Source organism: Neopsephotus bourkii, unplaced genomic scaffold, assembly GCF_033783945.1.
Source record: "Neopsephotus bourkii isolate Nb327-2 ecotype Australia unplaced genomic scaffold, CSIRO-AGI_Nbou_v1 NB_887, whole genome shotgun sequence".
Classification (NCBI taxonomy): Eukaryota; Metazoa; Chordata; class Aves; order Psittaciformes; family Psittacidae; genus Neopsephotus; species Neopsephotus bourkii.
The window spans coordinates 1,548,149-1,564,136 of NW_026901381.1; the positions used below are offsets into that span (position 1 = coordinate 1,548,149).

The window sequence follows — 15,988 nt, forward strand, 5'->3', positions numbered from 1 at the left end:
TTTTTCTAGTTTAAGACTGATCTCTTCAGCGTTTTCTCTTGTTCCCCCAAAGACTTTAAATCTCTTCAGGCTGACTCCTGCTCCGCAGCCAAACAGAGCCCTAAACCAGGCACTGAACCAGGCCTGGCACTTCTAAGAAGCTAAACTGGAAATGCATGGGGAGGGGGATTAAACCCCCCTTAATAAATAAACGGGCAAATGAACACAGACGGCAAAAGCCAGGAGGAAACGCGTTTGTGCCCATCTGTTGTGCAAGGTGGCTGCGCTGCTCCCTGGACACGGGAGGGGGGGGTGTTGTGTTTCGGGTCTCCCCGTTGTTTTTTTCCCAAACCAGCCCCTCTGGGAAGCTGCAGGCACATTCCCAAAGGCTCATTTCCCAGCGCTATCCCCCCTCCATCCCCAGATGTGGTTTCCATGCGAAGAGCCCCTATCTAAGCCGGCGGAGCCCCCCAAAGCAAACCCACACCTCCGGATAAAGCTGGGAGGGGGGGGGCAATTCCCACCTCATTATAATTGTTTTCGTGCCCCCTACATCCGTTCTCAGGAGTTTTGGGGGGTCCAATCCCCCCCCCCCAACCCGGCGCTGTCCCCTTATCGCGATACCAGGTATCACCCCCCTCCCCCCCCCCCAAGCCTGTCACGACTCAGCCCCAGCATGAAAACAACCCCGAACTCCCCCCCGCGGCACGGCTCTTGGAGTTTGTGCCGCTGCTCCCTGGTCACTGAGGGGGGTGGAAGATTAAACACATGCCTTCCCCACCCCCCATAACGGGGCGCAGTGGGGCCGCTGGCGCGATGCGCACCCGCGTAAAGCTCCGCGCCCTTCGTACACCCTTACCTGAACTCCTCTGCGGGCCGGGAGGGGGGGCAGAAATACCAAGAATAACACCAAGAACGAGCAGAAGGCGGCAAAAATAATGGGAAAAAAAAAAAAAACACACCCAAACACAAAACAAACAAGAAAAAAAATAAAAAAAAAATAAAAAGGAAAAAATCCCCACAAAATAAAAAGAAGCAAAAACTAATTACAGAAAACACAACGAATCAGAGGAATAAAGGCGCAGGACGGAGCGGAACCAGCGGCAGGAGCCGGGACAAGCGGGCGGCGGGCGCAGCTCCCCCGGGAGGCGGGTGCACGGCTGCGGAGCGCGGCCCCGCTCCCGTAGTACTATATCCCCGCTCCGGACGGGAGCCCGGCGGCGGCGGGGGAGGCCGGGGAGAGGCTCGACCGCGTCCGCTGCCCCCATTGGTCCCTCCGCGGCGGGGGCCGGACCGACACCGGCCTCAATGGGAGCCGCGGCCCCGCCCGGCCCGGCCCCCGCGGCGGAGCATGGGAGAGAGGCGGTGGCGATACGGGCCGGAGGTGGCAGCGCCTGCGAGCGGGTCTGTGTGTGTGTGTGTGTGTGCTTGAGTGTGCGAATCCATAGGGATGTGAGCTCCTCAGTTGTGTAGACCCATGGGGAGCGCGCTCCTCAAGTGTGCACATCCATCTGCTGCGGGGTGGGCAGATCACTGCGGGGATGCAGGCTCCTAAAATGTCCAAATCCTTGCAGGGATGCGTGCTCCTAAAGTGTGCAAATCCCTGCGGGGATGCATGCTTCTAAAGTGTGCAAATCACTGCAGGGATGCATGCTTCTCAAGTGTGCAAATCACTGCAGGGATGCATGCTTCTATAGTGTGCAAACCACTGCGGGGATGCGTGCTTCTATAGTGTGCAAACCACTGCGGGGATGTGTGCTTCTATAGTGTGCAAATCCCTGCGGGGATGTGTGCTTCTATAGTGTGCAAATCCCTGCGGGGATGCATGCTTCTATAGTGTGCAAATCACTACAGGGATGCATGCTTCTAAAGTGTGCAAATCGCTGCAGGGATGCATGCTTCTATAGTGTGCAAATCACTACAGGGATGCATGCTTCTATACTGTGCAAATCACTGCAGGGATGCATGCTCCTAAAGTGTGCAAATCACTACAGGGATGCATGCTTCTATAGTGTGCAAATCACTGCAGGGATGCATGCTTCTAAAGTGTGCAAATCACTGCAGGGATGCGTGCTTCTAAAGTGTGCAAATCACTGCAGGGATGCATGCTCCTAAAGTGTGCAAATCCCTGCAGGGATGAAGAGCCCTGCAGTTTTGCATGCTCGTGGAGGTGTGCACACTGCTGGAAGTGTGCAAATCCCTGCAGGGGTGCATGTTCCTGATGCTGCGCAAATCCCCGGATGGGTGCACAGTCCTGGAAGCGTGCAAATCCCTGGAGGGAGGCACTTGAGTTCTGCATGCTCCTGAAGTGTGCAAGTCCCTGCCTGGATGGATGCGCACAGCTGGAGCTTTGCACGCTGCTGGAGCTGTGTGGATCCCTGAAGGGGTGCAGGCACATGGACCTGCAGAGGCTCCTGGAGATGAGCAAAGCCCTGGGAGAGTGCAAGCCCCAGCCCCTTTCCTGCTTTCCTGTCCCCCCAGTATTGCAGTCATTCAATAGTTTTTCATATAGATGCATACACTTAAATACATATATACACATAAATATTTATGTGTATAGATATATACACACACACTCAGACTGTGGTTATGCAATGTTCAGCATGGACCAGGACCCATATTTAACTTCCGCAGAGGCAAAGCCCAGCAGAGGAAGCTGCAGGGGAGCCAGCTGCAGCACCAGGGAGGTTTTCTGCTCAGTCGGTGGCTTTTCCCATTCATTTTCCCATTTTTCACATCATCGGGAATGTGCACTCGGGGATAGCGGGATGCAGCCTTGTGACAACAGGTCTGTGCACCCTTTTGAGGGCTGTGAGGATGGCCAAATGACCTGGGGGTGCTCAGGGCTCTGCTCTCCTGCACAGACCTCACTCTTCCTAACGTTGTCTCCATGAATAATGCACAAATCCACACTCATCAAATTCCTAGATACTATATTTATACAAGTACATCAGGGCCAAGTTTTGCATTAGCGTAGCTTCACTGATGTAAAAAGCATTACATTGGTGACAACGCTGGTCTGAAGTATTTTTACCCAAAATAGATTTTTGGCAAACCTTCCTTTTCTGCTTTTTCTCAATTAAAATCCTTTATTCCCCATGTAGGTGAAGTTTAGCTTGATGCAATGCAAAGAGATACAGATAGAGCTAAAATCCCAAGCCCCCGAGAGTGGGCTTAAATGGAATTTGAATTGGCAGCTGTACAAATAGGAACCTCCCTGATGATGTTTATTACCACTGAAACAACCATCAGTTACAATCTCAATTTTCATAGAATCATGGAATGGTTTGGGTTGGAAGAGAGCTTAAAGCTCATCCAGTTCCAACCCCTGCCATGGGCAGGGACCCCTTCCACTGGAGCAGCTTGCTCCAAACCCCTGTGTCCAACCTGGCCTTGAACACTGCCAGGGATGGGGCAGCCACAGCTTCTCTGGGCACCCTGTGCCAGCGCCTCAGCACCCTCACAGGAAGAGCTTCTGCCTAAGAGCTCCTCTCAATCCACCCCTGGAAGTGCAGCACTTCCCAAGCTGTGGACTGATTTACTGCTTCATCCTTTGGAGCCCCCTGATAAACTGACACACATCGAAATTGTGCTCAGGGTTCTGAAAACCCTCTGAGCTTTTATCAACAGCACAGATCTAGATAGGTATAATGACTTCTGATCTCTTCTAGCTGCCAGCTTCCTTGAGAACCAGGAATGACTGCTGGGCTGGGACAGGCTTTGGGAGAAGAGGTTTTGTGCAGTTGTGACCGATGTCTCACATCGGCATCCTTCATTATGGTACAGCACCAAAACTGAGCCCTGCTCCCTGCTGTAAACTACATTTCTCTTTTCCCCTGCTCCATCATTTTGTTCATTTCCTTCCCTCTGTTCATCTCCTCACCGGCTCCTTTTAAAATCTGTTATTCCTCTGTCCCGTGATCCCGCCTGGGGATTTTCCACTCTTTCTGTTGCCACTTTTTGGGAGAGAACTTTGGTCAAACTGGTTCCCCGGCTCAGACGACCTTTCCAGCATTCCTACAGCCCAGTCAAACACCGGGGCTAACACAAAGTGAAGGACCTTTTCATTGGCTTTTGTCTGATGGCTGTGTGCTAAAGATCCAGTCAGGAAAGGCAAATAAACCTTGGCATTAAAGCCTTTTAAAATTTCCATGGAGATAATAATAGTGCTGCATTAGAAAGTTAAAAAGAAACCGTAGGCTGCACTTGTTCCCGAGCTGTGCCACGTAGCACAGACCCATTAAAGGTGGGAAAAGCAGCAAAAGGCTCTACAATTTACACCTAGGAATTGTTTGGCTCTGCCCACACTTTGCCTTTCTGTAGGAGGCTGATTTTGCCTGCCCCAGGTTTTGCCATTTCCTATAGGTTGGTTGTGCAGCTCTGGATCACAAACATCTTGATTTTGAGGGGACTGGCAGGCGAATTGCTTGAAAAGCATGGATGGGCAAAAAGAGGGATTGTGCTGCACAGGGTAAAGTGCTTTGCTGTGATTAGAGGTCACCTGTGGTATATCTGCCCCAGCCCCTGCAATTCACTATTGACTGTTGCAACAGGCTATTAGTAACCCCATGAGCCAACCAGCCACTTGGCCAACCAGGGGTTAGTCGGGCTGAATGGATCACTTGCACATTTCCATGGGATTTACAAACCAAAGCTGCTCTTTTCCAATGAAAGAAGAAAAAGAAATCAAAGTAAAAAATAAGAGGAAGTTCAAATCCTATTTTGGATCCCTTCCATGTGTCCCAAAGCCGACGGTTGCGTGCAGCTGAGCTCTGATGGGCTGCGCCTTTCAGCACCGGAACATTTACATGGACACAGAGGGAACAAAAAAGCCCGTCAGGCTCTCCAGTGCTGTTATGACCACTTTAACTCAGCAGTCCTTGACACTCGTAGATAAGGACTGCGAGCTCTCTGGGTACTACAGAAATATTGACACAAAGAATATGCTTATCCCTGGCCCTGGTTCCGCAGGACAAGGTGGAAACGGCAACAACAATCTCAGGACTTAATTTCTTTGGCCTTGAAAGGGCATCTGTGCTGCAGGGCTGACAGGCTATTGATTTGCTTCTTTCCTTTCCTTCACTAGTTTGGGGATTGTGTTGTCTTTTCAAATCAGAGCCATAGGTCCAGGGGGTGATGAGTTGGATAAAACCCATTTTAGGGTTTTTTATGATAATACCCTTTTGGACTATTGAAGACAGTGGGGAGCTGGGACAGTTCCTGATTCGCTCCCAAACTTCTTATTCACTAAGATACTGAGAGGGAAAATGCCAGCTGATTTCTGGCTGCTGTTTCTCTAGGCCATCGTTAGCCAGGTCCAGCTCCAACCTCGGGTTTCCGTGCACAGCTCCTGCATTTTAATCTATTGGCAGAGCTGGAGCTGTGAACGTTGTGAATGTCTGAGGGAATCGGACCACTTCTTTGGGGATACGGGTGTGCTGAGTGTGTGACAGGCAAGTTGTCCCATTGCTGCCTCCCCTGGTTTGATGGTGAGATGAAACGGAAGAGCTGGGGCTCAGATGTTGAAACACTGGTCCTGAAGCTGCCAATGCCTTGAATGTGACATGAGGCTCATTGCAAGAGGCTCAAGAGCAAGGGAAGCAGCCAAGCCCCCACTATCCCTCTTGAAGATGACACAGGGACAGGCAGGTCTGTAACCCACTGACTCACTTCGAGGAGATTCAGCACCTACCTTTGCTCATCCAAGAAAGCAAAACAGACTGGAAAACATACGGGAAGATGAGCCACATGAATGCGGGCTCCAGCTCAGGAGTGCATCTGCAATAAACTGTATTCCCCTGCCCTCTCCTGGAAGGAATACGCCAGAGCTGGGTGACTTCGTGCTGAGCACTCCATGAAGTGGCTCAGGGCGGTGAGAGGAGATGGTGGTTTTGAAGGCAGTGTTTACAGGGATGAGCAACTATGACCGTGTTGTGTCCATGGTGCGCTGCCAACACCATGTCTGGCAGGAGCTGGCACACCTCTGCAGAGAATGGGAATGTTCTCAAGGAAGAGCTGCCTGCCTGTCTGGCCATTTGCATTGAATTGGGAAACACAGAGGGTGACCCAACCCATGGAATCCTCTTGCTCACCTTAAATAGTAAACACCGAGATGAAAACACATGAAACTACATGAAACCATCAGTAACCTTCGCTCAGGTCATAGCAGAGCATTGCCAGGTCAGAAATGCAACAGCACAGCACCAACAGGTATTGGCACAGAATGGGCAGGTGGGATCCCATCACTTAGCCCATGACATGCAGAGAGCCCAGCAGGGAGGTTGATTCAATCTCTTTAGAGGTTATAGAGACAGTGCCAAAGTCTGAAATCCTCAGAATTGGGAAGATCTTACTGGGGGTTCTTACCCTGAACCTTCAGCTCTGATGTTACTATTAACCTTCCAGCACACAGCTCAGTGAATATGAACCATTTCCATAGATTCACACCTGAATGCATCCGATGTTTTTGCAAAGCTTCCTTCTTCTCCAGTCACATGAATTATATTCTTCTTTCTTAGCACCAAACATGCCAAGTAATACTATTCCTGTTCTGCAAAGAAGACTGATTAGCAAATTGCTGCTCTTGAGATGGTAATGGGAGCAATGAACCACAAAAAGAAAGCAAGTGTAGAAACTCTATGGATAAGTCTATAGTTCAATAGTTAGCATAGCACTACGCATCAGGAGCTCTGGAATGGCAGGACCAACCTCACATGCACTACATCACCTCAAAAGCATCTCACATACTTCGAGTGGTCTTTGCACTTGTATTTCACCAAGTCTTTCTAAACCCAGCACAGGGGTATGCCAAGATCCTGCAACATGTTGGGTAGGGGAATCACCTCCTTGCAGCTGGTGTGCTGCTCAGCACAGGGCAAATGAGACCACGCATTGTACACAGGCTGTGAGGAAATGTTTGGGGGGCATTATCTTTTAAACCTTAGCTAATTTCTCTGCCTTTATTATGAGGGAGTCACTGAAGACAAGAGACATGAATCTCCATTGGTTTCTTCCCCTGTTCCACTGGAGTCGAAGTCCCCTTTGCTGAGTTTGCACTTTGTTCAGCACATTTCTTTGCCCTCCCCTTCACTCTCTTATCAAAGAGATGAGATTCAATAAAGCAGTTCCAGCTGCCCCAAAAAGAGAGAAGGTCCCTATTTCCTGCTTCAGTACAGGGGTTAAGAACAACATTTCTGCTCACCACACAAATAAACGCTACATGAAAGCTGAGTTATATCCCTCCTGTGACTAATGTTCTAGCTTGTTCTCTAAACTTCATTCTTCATGTGCTCTTCCTCCCCCCCCCTCTTGTTCTGTCTTCCATTTGTCCAGACTCCCGTGTTCCTCAGGGACTAATTACCCACTCAGCAGTTCCTCTCAATTGTAATAGTTGGCAAAACTCCCTTCTTCCATGCAAGCTTTCAAAACCATGCCTCCATTTCTTTCAAGCAGCATCACTCTCTGGAGCTTCTTCCCAATTGGTGTCACCCTGGGCTGAGATTTATTGCGCTGCTGTTGCGAGCTGCCTGCTTTCCTTGTCGCAGGGCAGCTATCCTCAGCAGAATCATTAAAAGCAAATAAACAATAAAAGCTCAAGCAAATGGATTGCTCATTTGAAATATTAGCCATTGTGATGTAATCTGCTGTTTTCTCTGCTAATGAGCCCTTGGTAGCAATGGAAGCGACGAAGGAAAAAACACTGAATCAGACCTGGATTATTCATCCTCACAATACAGATGTGATCCCAGCCAGTGTTTTCATTCACACCAACCTTGGACTTGTCAGAAAGTTTGGGGGGAGTTTAGTCATACATCCTGTGAGGTAGAGATGCACATTTCTTTATTCTGTAGGTGATTGGGAGCAAAATATTCACTCCTATTGGCATCATGAGAAATAGCAGACAGCTAAATTCAGATTACTGGCTTTTTTTTCCTCCCATAAACATGGCTTGAGAGGAAACCACATCCTTTCTTAGTTCTGGTACTATTTAGTTGTCTATACAGGAGAAGCAACTCACCTCATCTCCTCGCTCTTTGGTTTCTCCACCTGTTCCCTAAGGATTATAACCTTCACGTTGTACAACATTGAACAAAATGATGTTTTAAGATGCACTTCAATTGCCTGGTGAAGAACGCATAGGAAAAAGGATGACAAATAACCCTTTGTATCAGGATGCTTGAATTATGCCAGTGGCACCAGGAATATGTCAGCTCCTATGAGAATAACCTTTAATCACTGAATGGCAGAAAACATCACATCCCATTTAATGATCGGATTCTTCCATAACCTCTGCTTAATGACATGCTAGTTCATTTTGCACTAGAGAAAAAGGTAACTCTAAACCTTTGTGCATCATCCAGTACATGGCCAAGTGGGCTTGGGATCTGCCTGCTCTAAAGCCAAGTTAACCTCAGTGCTTGAGCAGTGTTCAGATCTGCTTGCACTTAAGTGTGATCACCCTGTGCAGCAGTGTGGGCAGGGGGGCTTCTCTAGACAGCACTGTGGCTCCTGTCAGTCAACCCTTTTATTACCGTTAAGTGTTGATCATGCAAACCCATCAGAGAAAGTTCTCTATTGTAATTCTCCTTGCAATTCTTGTCTCACAGCCCCTAAGGTACCCACTGGCTAATTCCTGCCCTGCAAAGAGCACAGCCCTTCTTCTCACAACCTCAATGGCACCAGTCAAGAAAGCTGATTTTGCCTTTACACCCAGAAATAAGAGAGTTATCACTATCAGAGAAGACAGAAAGGATGTTGCTGCTGGGATGTCAGGTTTTTCCACTTCTAGCATGCAAAAATCAATTGCAATCACAAGCGTAAGTTATTTGCTGATGGGACCCATAGCACCACCAGTGCTAACCAGGAGTTTCACTGGTGAGCTCAGCAGAAATGAAAGAAATCAATGGCAAAATGGTCTTTATCAAAATTGATCTGGTAATTAAATATTTACTTTCAAGACCTGTCTCAGTCCTATTTCCAGCTCAAAATTACATGTTTTAAAGGTACCTTAGCTCTGCCTGCTAAAACCCAATCTCTCCCATTTCTGTAAGCCTAGCGTTTTTAATACAGCTTTCTACTTATTATAGAGTCTTCACCAAATGAGCCATCAATAACATTCCTGTTAACATAGCAGAGCATCTTTTCTTGCTTTCCCTAAGGCATTCACCAAGTGCAGCAGCGCCCAGGGAGCAGCTACCACGGCACAGCACTGAGCTGCCTCAAGGAGCGGATGCTGGAACTCCTCCTGCTGGATTTACAGCTTGGAAAATCCCAGTATTTCCAAAAGCAAAACTTGGGAGCTGTTCCTAATGTGTCAGCACCTTTTTAGGAAGAATCCAAGAACGGCCTGGGCATTCATATAAAAACTGATGCTGTCAAACACTCTTTCCTTCCCCCTGACCTATGCACAGAGCTGTCAGATGGACCCTAGGATGGGCCAGCACGCAGCCAACTGAATCAGAAACATCATTTCACCCATCTAAGGCTGGAATCAGCCCACTTCAGAGCGGGTCTGGCAGATGTGAAATGTCAGCAGCTGCCTCACCAGTGGGTAGGTCCCGTGAAGGGCCGGAGAGGCACAGACAAAGCTTGTAGTGATGCCAAGAGGTCACAATGAATCACGTCCTGCTGAGTAGCACAGTGGGGTTTCACAACACCACAACAGGCTGGGGTGCCCTGGGGCATGGGGAAGTCTGTTCTGCCCCAAGGATGTGCTGTACAGCACTAGGAAACCTTCCCTATTGCAGTCAGGTGGAGCACTGTACGTCACCTTTATCTCACTGTGGCTGATGGGTGCAAGCTGAGTGCTGCTTCAGCTGCCACCATTGCCTTCAGCAGACCTCATAGAATGGTTTGGGGTGGAAAGGACCTTAAAGCTGATCCAGCTCCAACCCCTGCCATGGGCAGGGACCCCTTCCACTGGAGCAGCTTGCTATAAGCTCCTGTGTCCAACCTGGCCTTGAACACTGCCAGGGATGGGGCAGCCACAGCTTCTCTGGGCACCCTGTGCCAGCGCCTCAGCACCCTCACAAGGAAGAGCTTCTTCCTGATGTCTAATCCAAACCTCAGCAGCAAGCAGTCAATATAGCTTCTTGTGGACAATGTATTCCTATCCTCCTAAGCAGTGCCATAGGGATGAGCACTAAACCACAGCCAGCAACTTCCTGGCATCCTCCATTGTGCTGCCTGCTGCATCTCTGTGATAACCAGTATTTGCTTGTGCCAGCCTGAGTCCCAAACGCATGGGAAAGGCTGCAAATGCACTGGAGCTGTACGTGCTCATAGGTCAGCATCAGACGATGCTCCTTTCCGAAACAACTTCCATGTGCTCCCAGTCGGAGGTTTCTGGAGCAGCAGGGATTTGCAGGGAAGAGCCAGGCATGGAAGCTCATCTCTGCTGCCATTCAGTAACTTATTAATTGTGCTGCACGTGTCGAACCAGCAGCAGCCACTGCAGCAGCACATGGCCAGGCAGGGCTCTGCCTGTGCCAGGAAGAGGTTCAACATTGCATCCTTTGACGTCATTCCAGCGGGATCCAGCTCAGACGTCTGTCCCGAGCAGAGATTGCGCATGTCCCATTCCCCCCCACCGACAGGACAGGCATGTTGTGCAATGCTGAAAGGCTTTACTGAGGAATCGGGCATAACCATGGCTCAGCACCACCAGGATCAGGCCTTCAGTGCATACAAACAGCGAGAGTTTGGCACTGAAATTGGTGCAAATCTGCACAAAACGCTGTTTAATAATTTGCCTTCAGGCAAACACATTTTAAAGCAAAGGGAACATCACTGTGCAGCAGGAAAACGATGGACAAAAGACCCATTTGCATGGGGTGAAGGAGAGGGTTTTCATCTTGTTTGGGCCCTGCCTGGTCCCAATGGCCTCAGGCGTTCTGTTTCCCAGCAAGGGCAGAGCTGAGCCTCCCAGGGCCGTGTCCAGGCATCCCTGGTGAGGCCTGGCTGCAGCATGGCTTTTCTGGAACCAAGGGATGGGAAGGTGTCCCAGTAGGCGAGATGGATGCTTGTAAATGCACGAGCCAGCAGGAAAGCTTCATCCACCCAGAGTGAGAGGTGCAGGAAGGAATAAACACGATGACAAAGAGATCACCTTGAGCAGAGGCTCCTGAGCCGCACTGGAAGGCAGCTTCCACATGGGACAGGGCCAGTCTGAGGACTTGGCACTTCCCAACCCTCTTCTGGAGCCTGCTGAGACGCAGACAGGAGCTGAGAGCTTCTGTCAGCTCAATCACTGCAGCTGCCTCCTCCCTCATCCCCACCTTTGGGAGGAAAACCTGCCAGGAGCCTTCTTAGGCTGCCTCCAAGCCCACGTAAGGGCTGAGGAGCCACATGGGCTGCTCCAAGGGGCTGTCTTGAGCAGCCCTACACTAATGGTGCTGCAGGGTTTGCCACCTGAAGGAGATCGAGCTGTGACCCAGGATCAGCATAGCACAAAGGCCTGGGTTTAGCACAGTGCATGGGGAGGGGAAGGTAAATCAGGCAAGTCCTGCCCCCAGCCCAGCTGCAGCAATGCTGATGCTCTCCCCATACAGCTCAGCTGCAAACACAGCCTGCAGTAGAAGTTTGTCTCCTGTTGGAACACAACGGGCAGAGTCTGACCCAGAACCTGGCTGAGAGGGCAAACAGACCACCAGAGACTGGAGAGGGTGCCAACAGGGGGAGATGGTGGCAGAACGTGGGAGGTATGTATTAGGAAGCGCATTTCCATCAACTTCATCTCCTAACCTGCAAATGTCTAAAAACCAGACATCAATCAGTGCGTGAGCCGTTCACCCATGGCTGTCAGTCGTCAACAAGGCACATCCAGAAGGAAGACAGACACTGAGAGCTCAGCATGACAAGAACTGAGTCAGGGGTAGTGACTTACCTAAGCCACCGGCCTCAGGAGATGCCTGCCTGCAGCTGAGCTGGGGGGAAAGGAGGATTTTCCTACAGGCTGAAGGTACCCATGGGAAGTGGGTGTCCGTGATGACAGCAGTCACACCTAGGAAGAGAAAGCAGCCTAAAAAAGCACAGTTGCATTACCACTATTGGCATCATTGCTAAGAGAGAAGGCCCAGAGGCAGGAAAGCGCTTTTAGGCAGGGTCCTGGGTACCTAAAAGGGGCTGGGATCATCTCAAGCACAACAAACTCAGCATTGCAGGAAAGGGACCTTTACCCTGCCTTGGGAAAGAGTCCCTCCTCAAATACCCACCTCCTCCACCAGCGGTGGTGGCTCTCAGGAGCTAATTCCACCTGCGAGAGTGATGGGGCAAGTGATGTGCAAGTTGTTTTGAGGTGAGAGGCCTTTCAGCGAACAGCAAATACAGGCAGCTGCCTGCTGTGCTAAATGAACTTTATTCCATTTGCAAAACAACATGAGCTCTGCACACTGCTGCGGTCGGGTCAAACAGTGTTGGAGGGATCTGACTCACTTCTTGCATCAGACTTGCAAGACGGTGAGTCAGGGATAATCTTAAATATCCCAATCAGCCCCCCAAGCCTCCATAGATCTCTTGCCTAAATTCATCTCTCTCTGGCGATCTCTCTGGGAGATGAATCTGAGGCTCATTCAGTGCAAGCAAGAGGTGGGAAATGGCAATAGTTGTCACTCAGGGGTGAGGCAAAAGGAAAAGGGGTTAAGGGATATGTACTGAGGAAGCAGGGAGGAGTTTGCACTGGGAGTGCTGTCTTACCTACCCTTAGTCCATGGAAGCCAGAGTGTGTTGTGGTTAGATGGGAGCACTGGTGTTCAGGACAGCATCACTGGGCAAAAGAAAGAGGGGAGACTGAGATGAGCTCTTAGGCAGAAGCTCTTCCCTGTGAGGGTGCTGAGGCGCTGGCACAGGGTGCGCAGAGAAGCTGTGGCTGCCCCATCCCTGGCAGTGTTCAAGGCCAGGTTGGACACAGGGGCTTGGAGCAAGCTGCTCCAGTGGAAGGGGTCCCTGCCCATGGCAGGGGTTGGAGCTGGAGGAGCTTTAAGGTCCCTTCCAACCCAAACCAGGGTGGGATTCCATGATTCTATGAGCTCTCAGCAAGGACTGCTGGATTCATGATGGACCTGGTGATTCCATCCAGGAAATGGGATCTGGCCCTTGATGGAGAAGAAGGAAACCCGGGGTATGGGAATGAAGGAAGGAACAGGAGCCTGGGAGTGGCATGTGAGTGAAGAGGAAAGGACCAGGGCTTGTAGGTGTGCTGACGGAGCCTCTGGAGGGGACTGGAGCAGGGAGGGCAGGGAGCACTGGTAGAGCCTCAGTACTCAAACAATGCCTTTGCCTGGTCTCTCAGGAGAAGAGGACAAGACCAAGGAATTGCTCATCTGGAACAGACCAGTGGTGCCTGCAGTCAAGTGCCCGGCTTCCAGCAGAGGCAAAATCTGGATGCTTTAGAGGAAAATCTTCGATAGCATCCCAATTCCAGGAAGAGTGCAATACATCAAGAGTATTGCTCATGGTGGGATGGCTACAGAACCGTGGCAGGGCAGACAAGCTATTTATAAGCATATCAGATGTCAGCTGAGCTCTTTGCGCTTCCTATAGATCATACATCTAGTCTAATGAGAGGGAACACAGGCCAAGGGGGGCAAATGAGCACAGGTTAAAAAAGAGGTGTCTTCTTAGCACAATATGTATGGCCCTGTGCCCAGCACTGCTTACAAGGGCTCTGCAAGCTGAGCAAGATCACGTTACTGACAGCACAGTGAGAAGGAAGGGGCGAGAATGCTGGTGGTGATGATGCATGATTAGACAGAGAACTGTTTGCTCCTGAAAAGATAAGGATCCAAAGGTATTCATGGATGTTTCACTGTACTCTCTTCTAAGGCCATGCTGTGCCAGCTGAAGGGTTAACTCTTTCTGTCTCCAAACCTGCTATGGGAGAGCTAGAATACAGATTGAAGCACAGATTAATTAGCTCCACTTGATGTTCCAGCTTGCATCTGCTGTCTTTAATCAGCTGAAGTCTGGTTTTGTCTGGAGGCAGCAGTGCTGAGCAGACCCGGGCTGGCTTCTTTTCTGCTTAGCCGGCTATTCCGATCTCTCTTGGTCTTTGGAAATGTCTTCATTTCACAGAGCCTACTGTGCATTGATGCTTGGGTCGTGCCCACAGGCTGCGTACGGGTTTCACTGCTTCAAACCTTGGGTTCCCACGGGAGGGAAAGCTGACACAAGAAGCTGGTTTACAGATCTGTGCATTGCTTCACTTGTCGGCTTTCTTCTGCATTAAAAAGCATCATCACCGCGCAGATGCAGGTGGATGGAGAAGGGTGCCCCTGGACCTGTTCCCCTTCAATGCTCGCTGATCCCTCACCTCTTTGCAACAAGACCTTTGGGGATCTGTGTGTTTCAGTTACACAGAGATGAATAATTCACAAGTCATGGCTGCTGCAATGGACAAGTCCTGCTCTGGCCGAGCACTCCGTGGCTTGTCTTCAATATCCCTCACTTTGCTAAAGCCTCCACCACAGCAGCATTCAAGAGCCTTTAAAGGAGAAGCTGATGAGGAAGAGCAGGGTGGCAAATCACAGCAGCAAACAGCACTCGCAGCAGGTATTCCTCTTATCTCTGAGCAGGGCACTGACCTGCTGTACAAATCCAGGTAGGAAAACCACTGGCGAAGCAACCCCAGATGTAATATTTACCTAAGAGGAGACATTTCAGTGGAAAACAAGCTATGGGATCTGATGACATCCTGGTGGGGAAAACAGCGGGCATTCACTCAGGTGCAGACAAAGGAACGGGAACAGGATGTGGAAACTTCCTAGCATTTCCAAGTAATGAAGCTGCCATTGCATCAGGAGCATGTTTGTGCTGTCCATCATTCCAGCTAAACAGATACAAGGGGTAGATTTGGGGTTTGTCCCACCAAAAGCACAGCATCAGTGGGATCACTGCTTTCTCTGTGCCCCAGAACTCCACATTAAATCAGAGGTACCAATAGGTGCATCCTGCAAGCAAACAGCCAGGCTGGCACCAAACCACTGCTGCTGGTACCCAGCAGCGCCTCATTCCCTGGCAAGGGTGCGTGGATGCCATGAGCTACCCTGGGGATATGAGCCACAGTTCTGGATCACAAATAGCAGTTCCTGCACAAGAGTCTCTGGAGAATGAGATAGACAGGGCTGAAAGAGCCCAGGAGCAAAGTGAGTAACAGGGTTGGTTTTATCTTTAATCCATTCCACATGAGCAGAAGCCCTTTGGAGCCGTGAAGTGTTTGCTTCCCTCTGCAGCTCCCAGAAATCAGCATGACCTATAGCTTTACTTCATGAATCCTTCTTGGTCTGCTCCGTACACCCCTGTGGAAGGCAATTTGCATGCAGGGCTTTCAGGATCAGCCTGTTTTAACAGCACAAAGCTGCAGTTTCAGTATCTCCCTAAGACAACCAAAGCACTGAAAGGGGCAATTCCACCTTCTCCCACCCCCTGCATCCCTCTTCCTCAAGCCATCACAGTGATCATAAAAGAAAGGATCTCTTCCCCAGGCAGGGTGTTTTTCAGCTGGATCACTTCCCATGCAGTCACAGGAGCTGTAGTTTTGCCACAAAGCAAAGGCCAGGAAAAGGCTGGAATTGTGCCTTTAGAGCTTAATGCAGAATCATGGAGTTGCAGCCTCAGGTTCCTGGGTCATTTGTCCCTGCACAGAGCCTGGATTTATAGCCCTGGTTAGGAAAGTCTCCTTGGCTGCAGCTCTGTGGCTCTCTTTAAAATGGGCCAAATGCACACTCCTGGGTCCCAAAAGTACTGAGCTCGGAGGGGAGTCTGGGACTAGTTAAAGTTGTCAGTTTGGGATCAGGACTAAGTGGTTATTCACAACGGGCCTTGAAACAGCAACCATAGCATCACAGGCCAAGGGGAATGGCTTGAACCTGCCAGAGGGGAGACTGAGCTGAGCTCTTAGGCAGAAGCTCTTCCCTGTGAGGGTGCTGAGGCGCTGGCACAGGGTGCCCAGAGAAGCTGTGGCTGCCCCATCCCTGGCAGTGTTCAAGGCCAGGTTGGACACAGGGGCTTGGAG

The 15,988-nt window shown here is 50.2% G+C and overlaps 1 protein-coding gene across 3 annotated transcripts in view; it reads right to left on the bottom strand.

Annotated features, from left to right (window-relative positions):
* Window positions 1–15,988, bottom strand: part of KLF15 (KLF transcription factor 15) — a 28,417-nt gene that overhangs the window by 12,261 nt on the left and 168 nt on the right. Inside the window, exons 1-2 of one of the 3 annotated variants that reach the window (XM_061357196.1) lie at window positions 12,192–12,325; window positions 11,864–11,980 (exon numbers count right to left, since the gene is read on the bottom strand). Coding sequence is in view for 1 of the 3 variants with exons in the window: in XM_061357194.1 (XP_061213178.1) it covers window positions 11,864–11,980 (117 nt within the window). In the remaining 2 variants the exon portion in view is untranslated. Of the gene's footprint in view, window positions 1–838; window positions 945–11,863; window positions 11,981–12,191; window positions 12,326–15,988 lie in introns of those variants that run through there. The other 2 variants (XM_061357194.1, XM_061357195.1) reach the window with 2 other exon arrangements.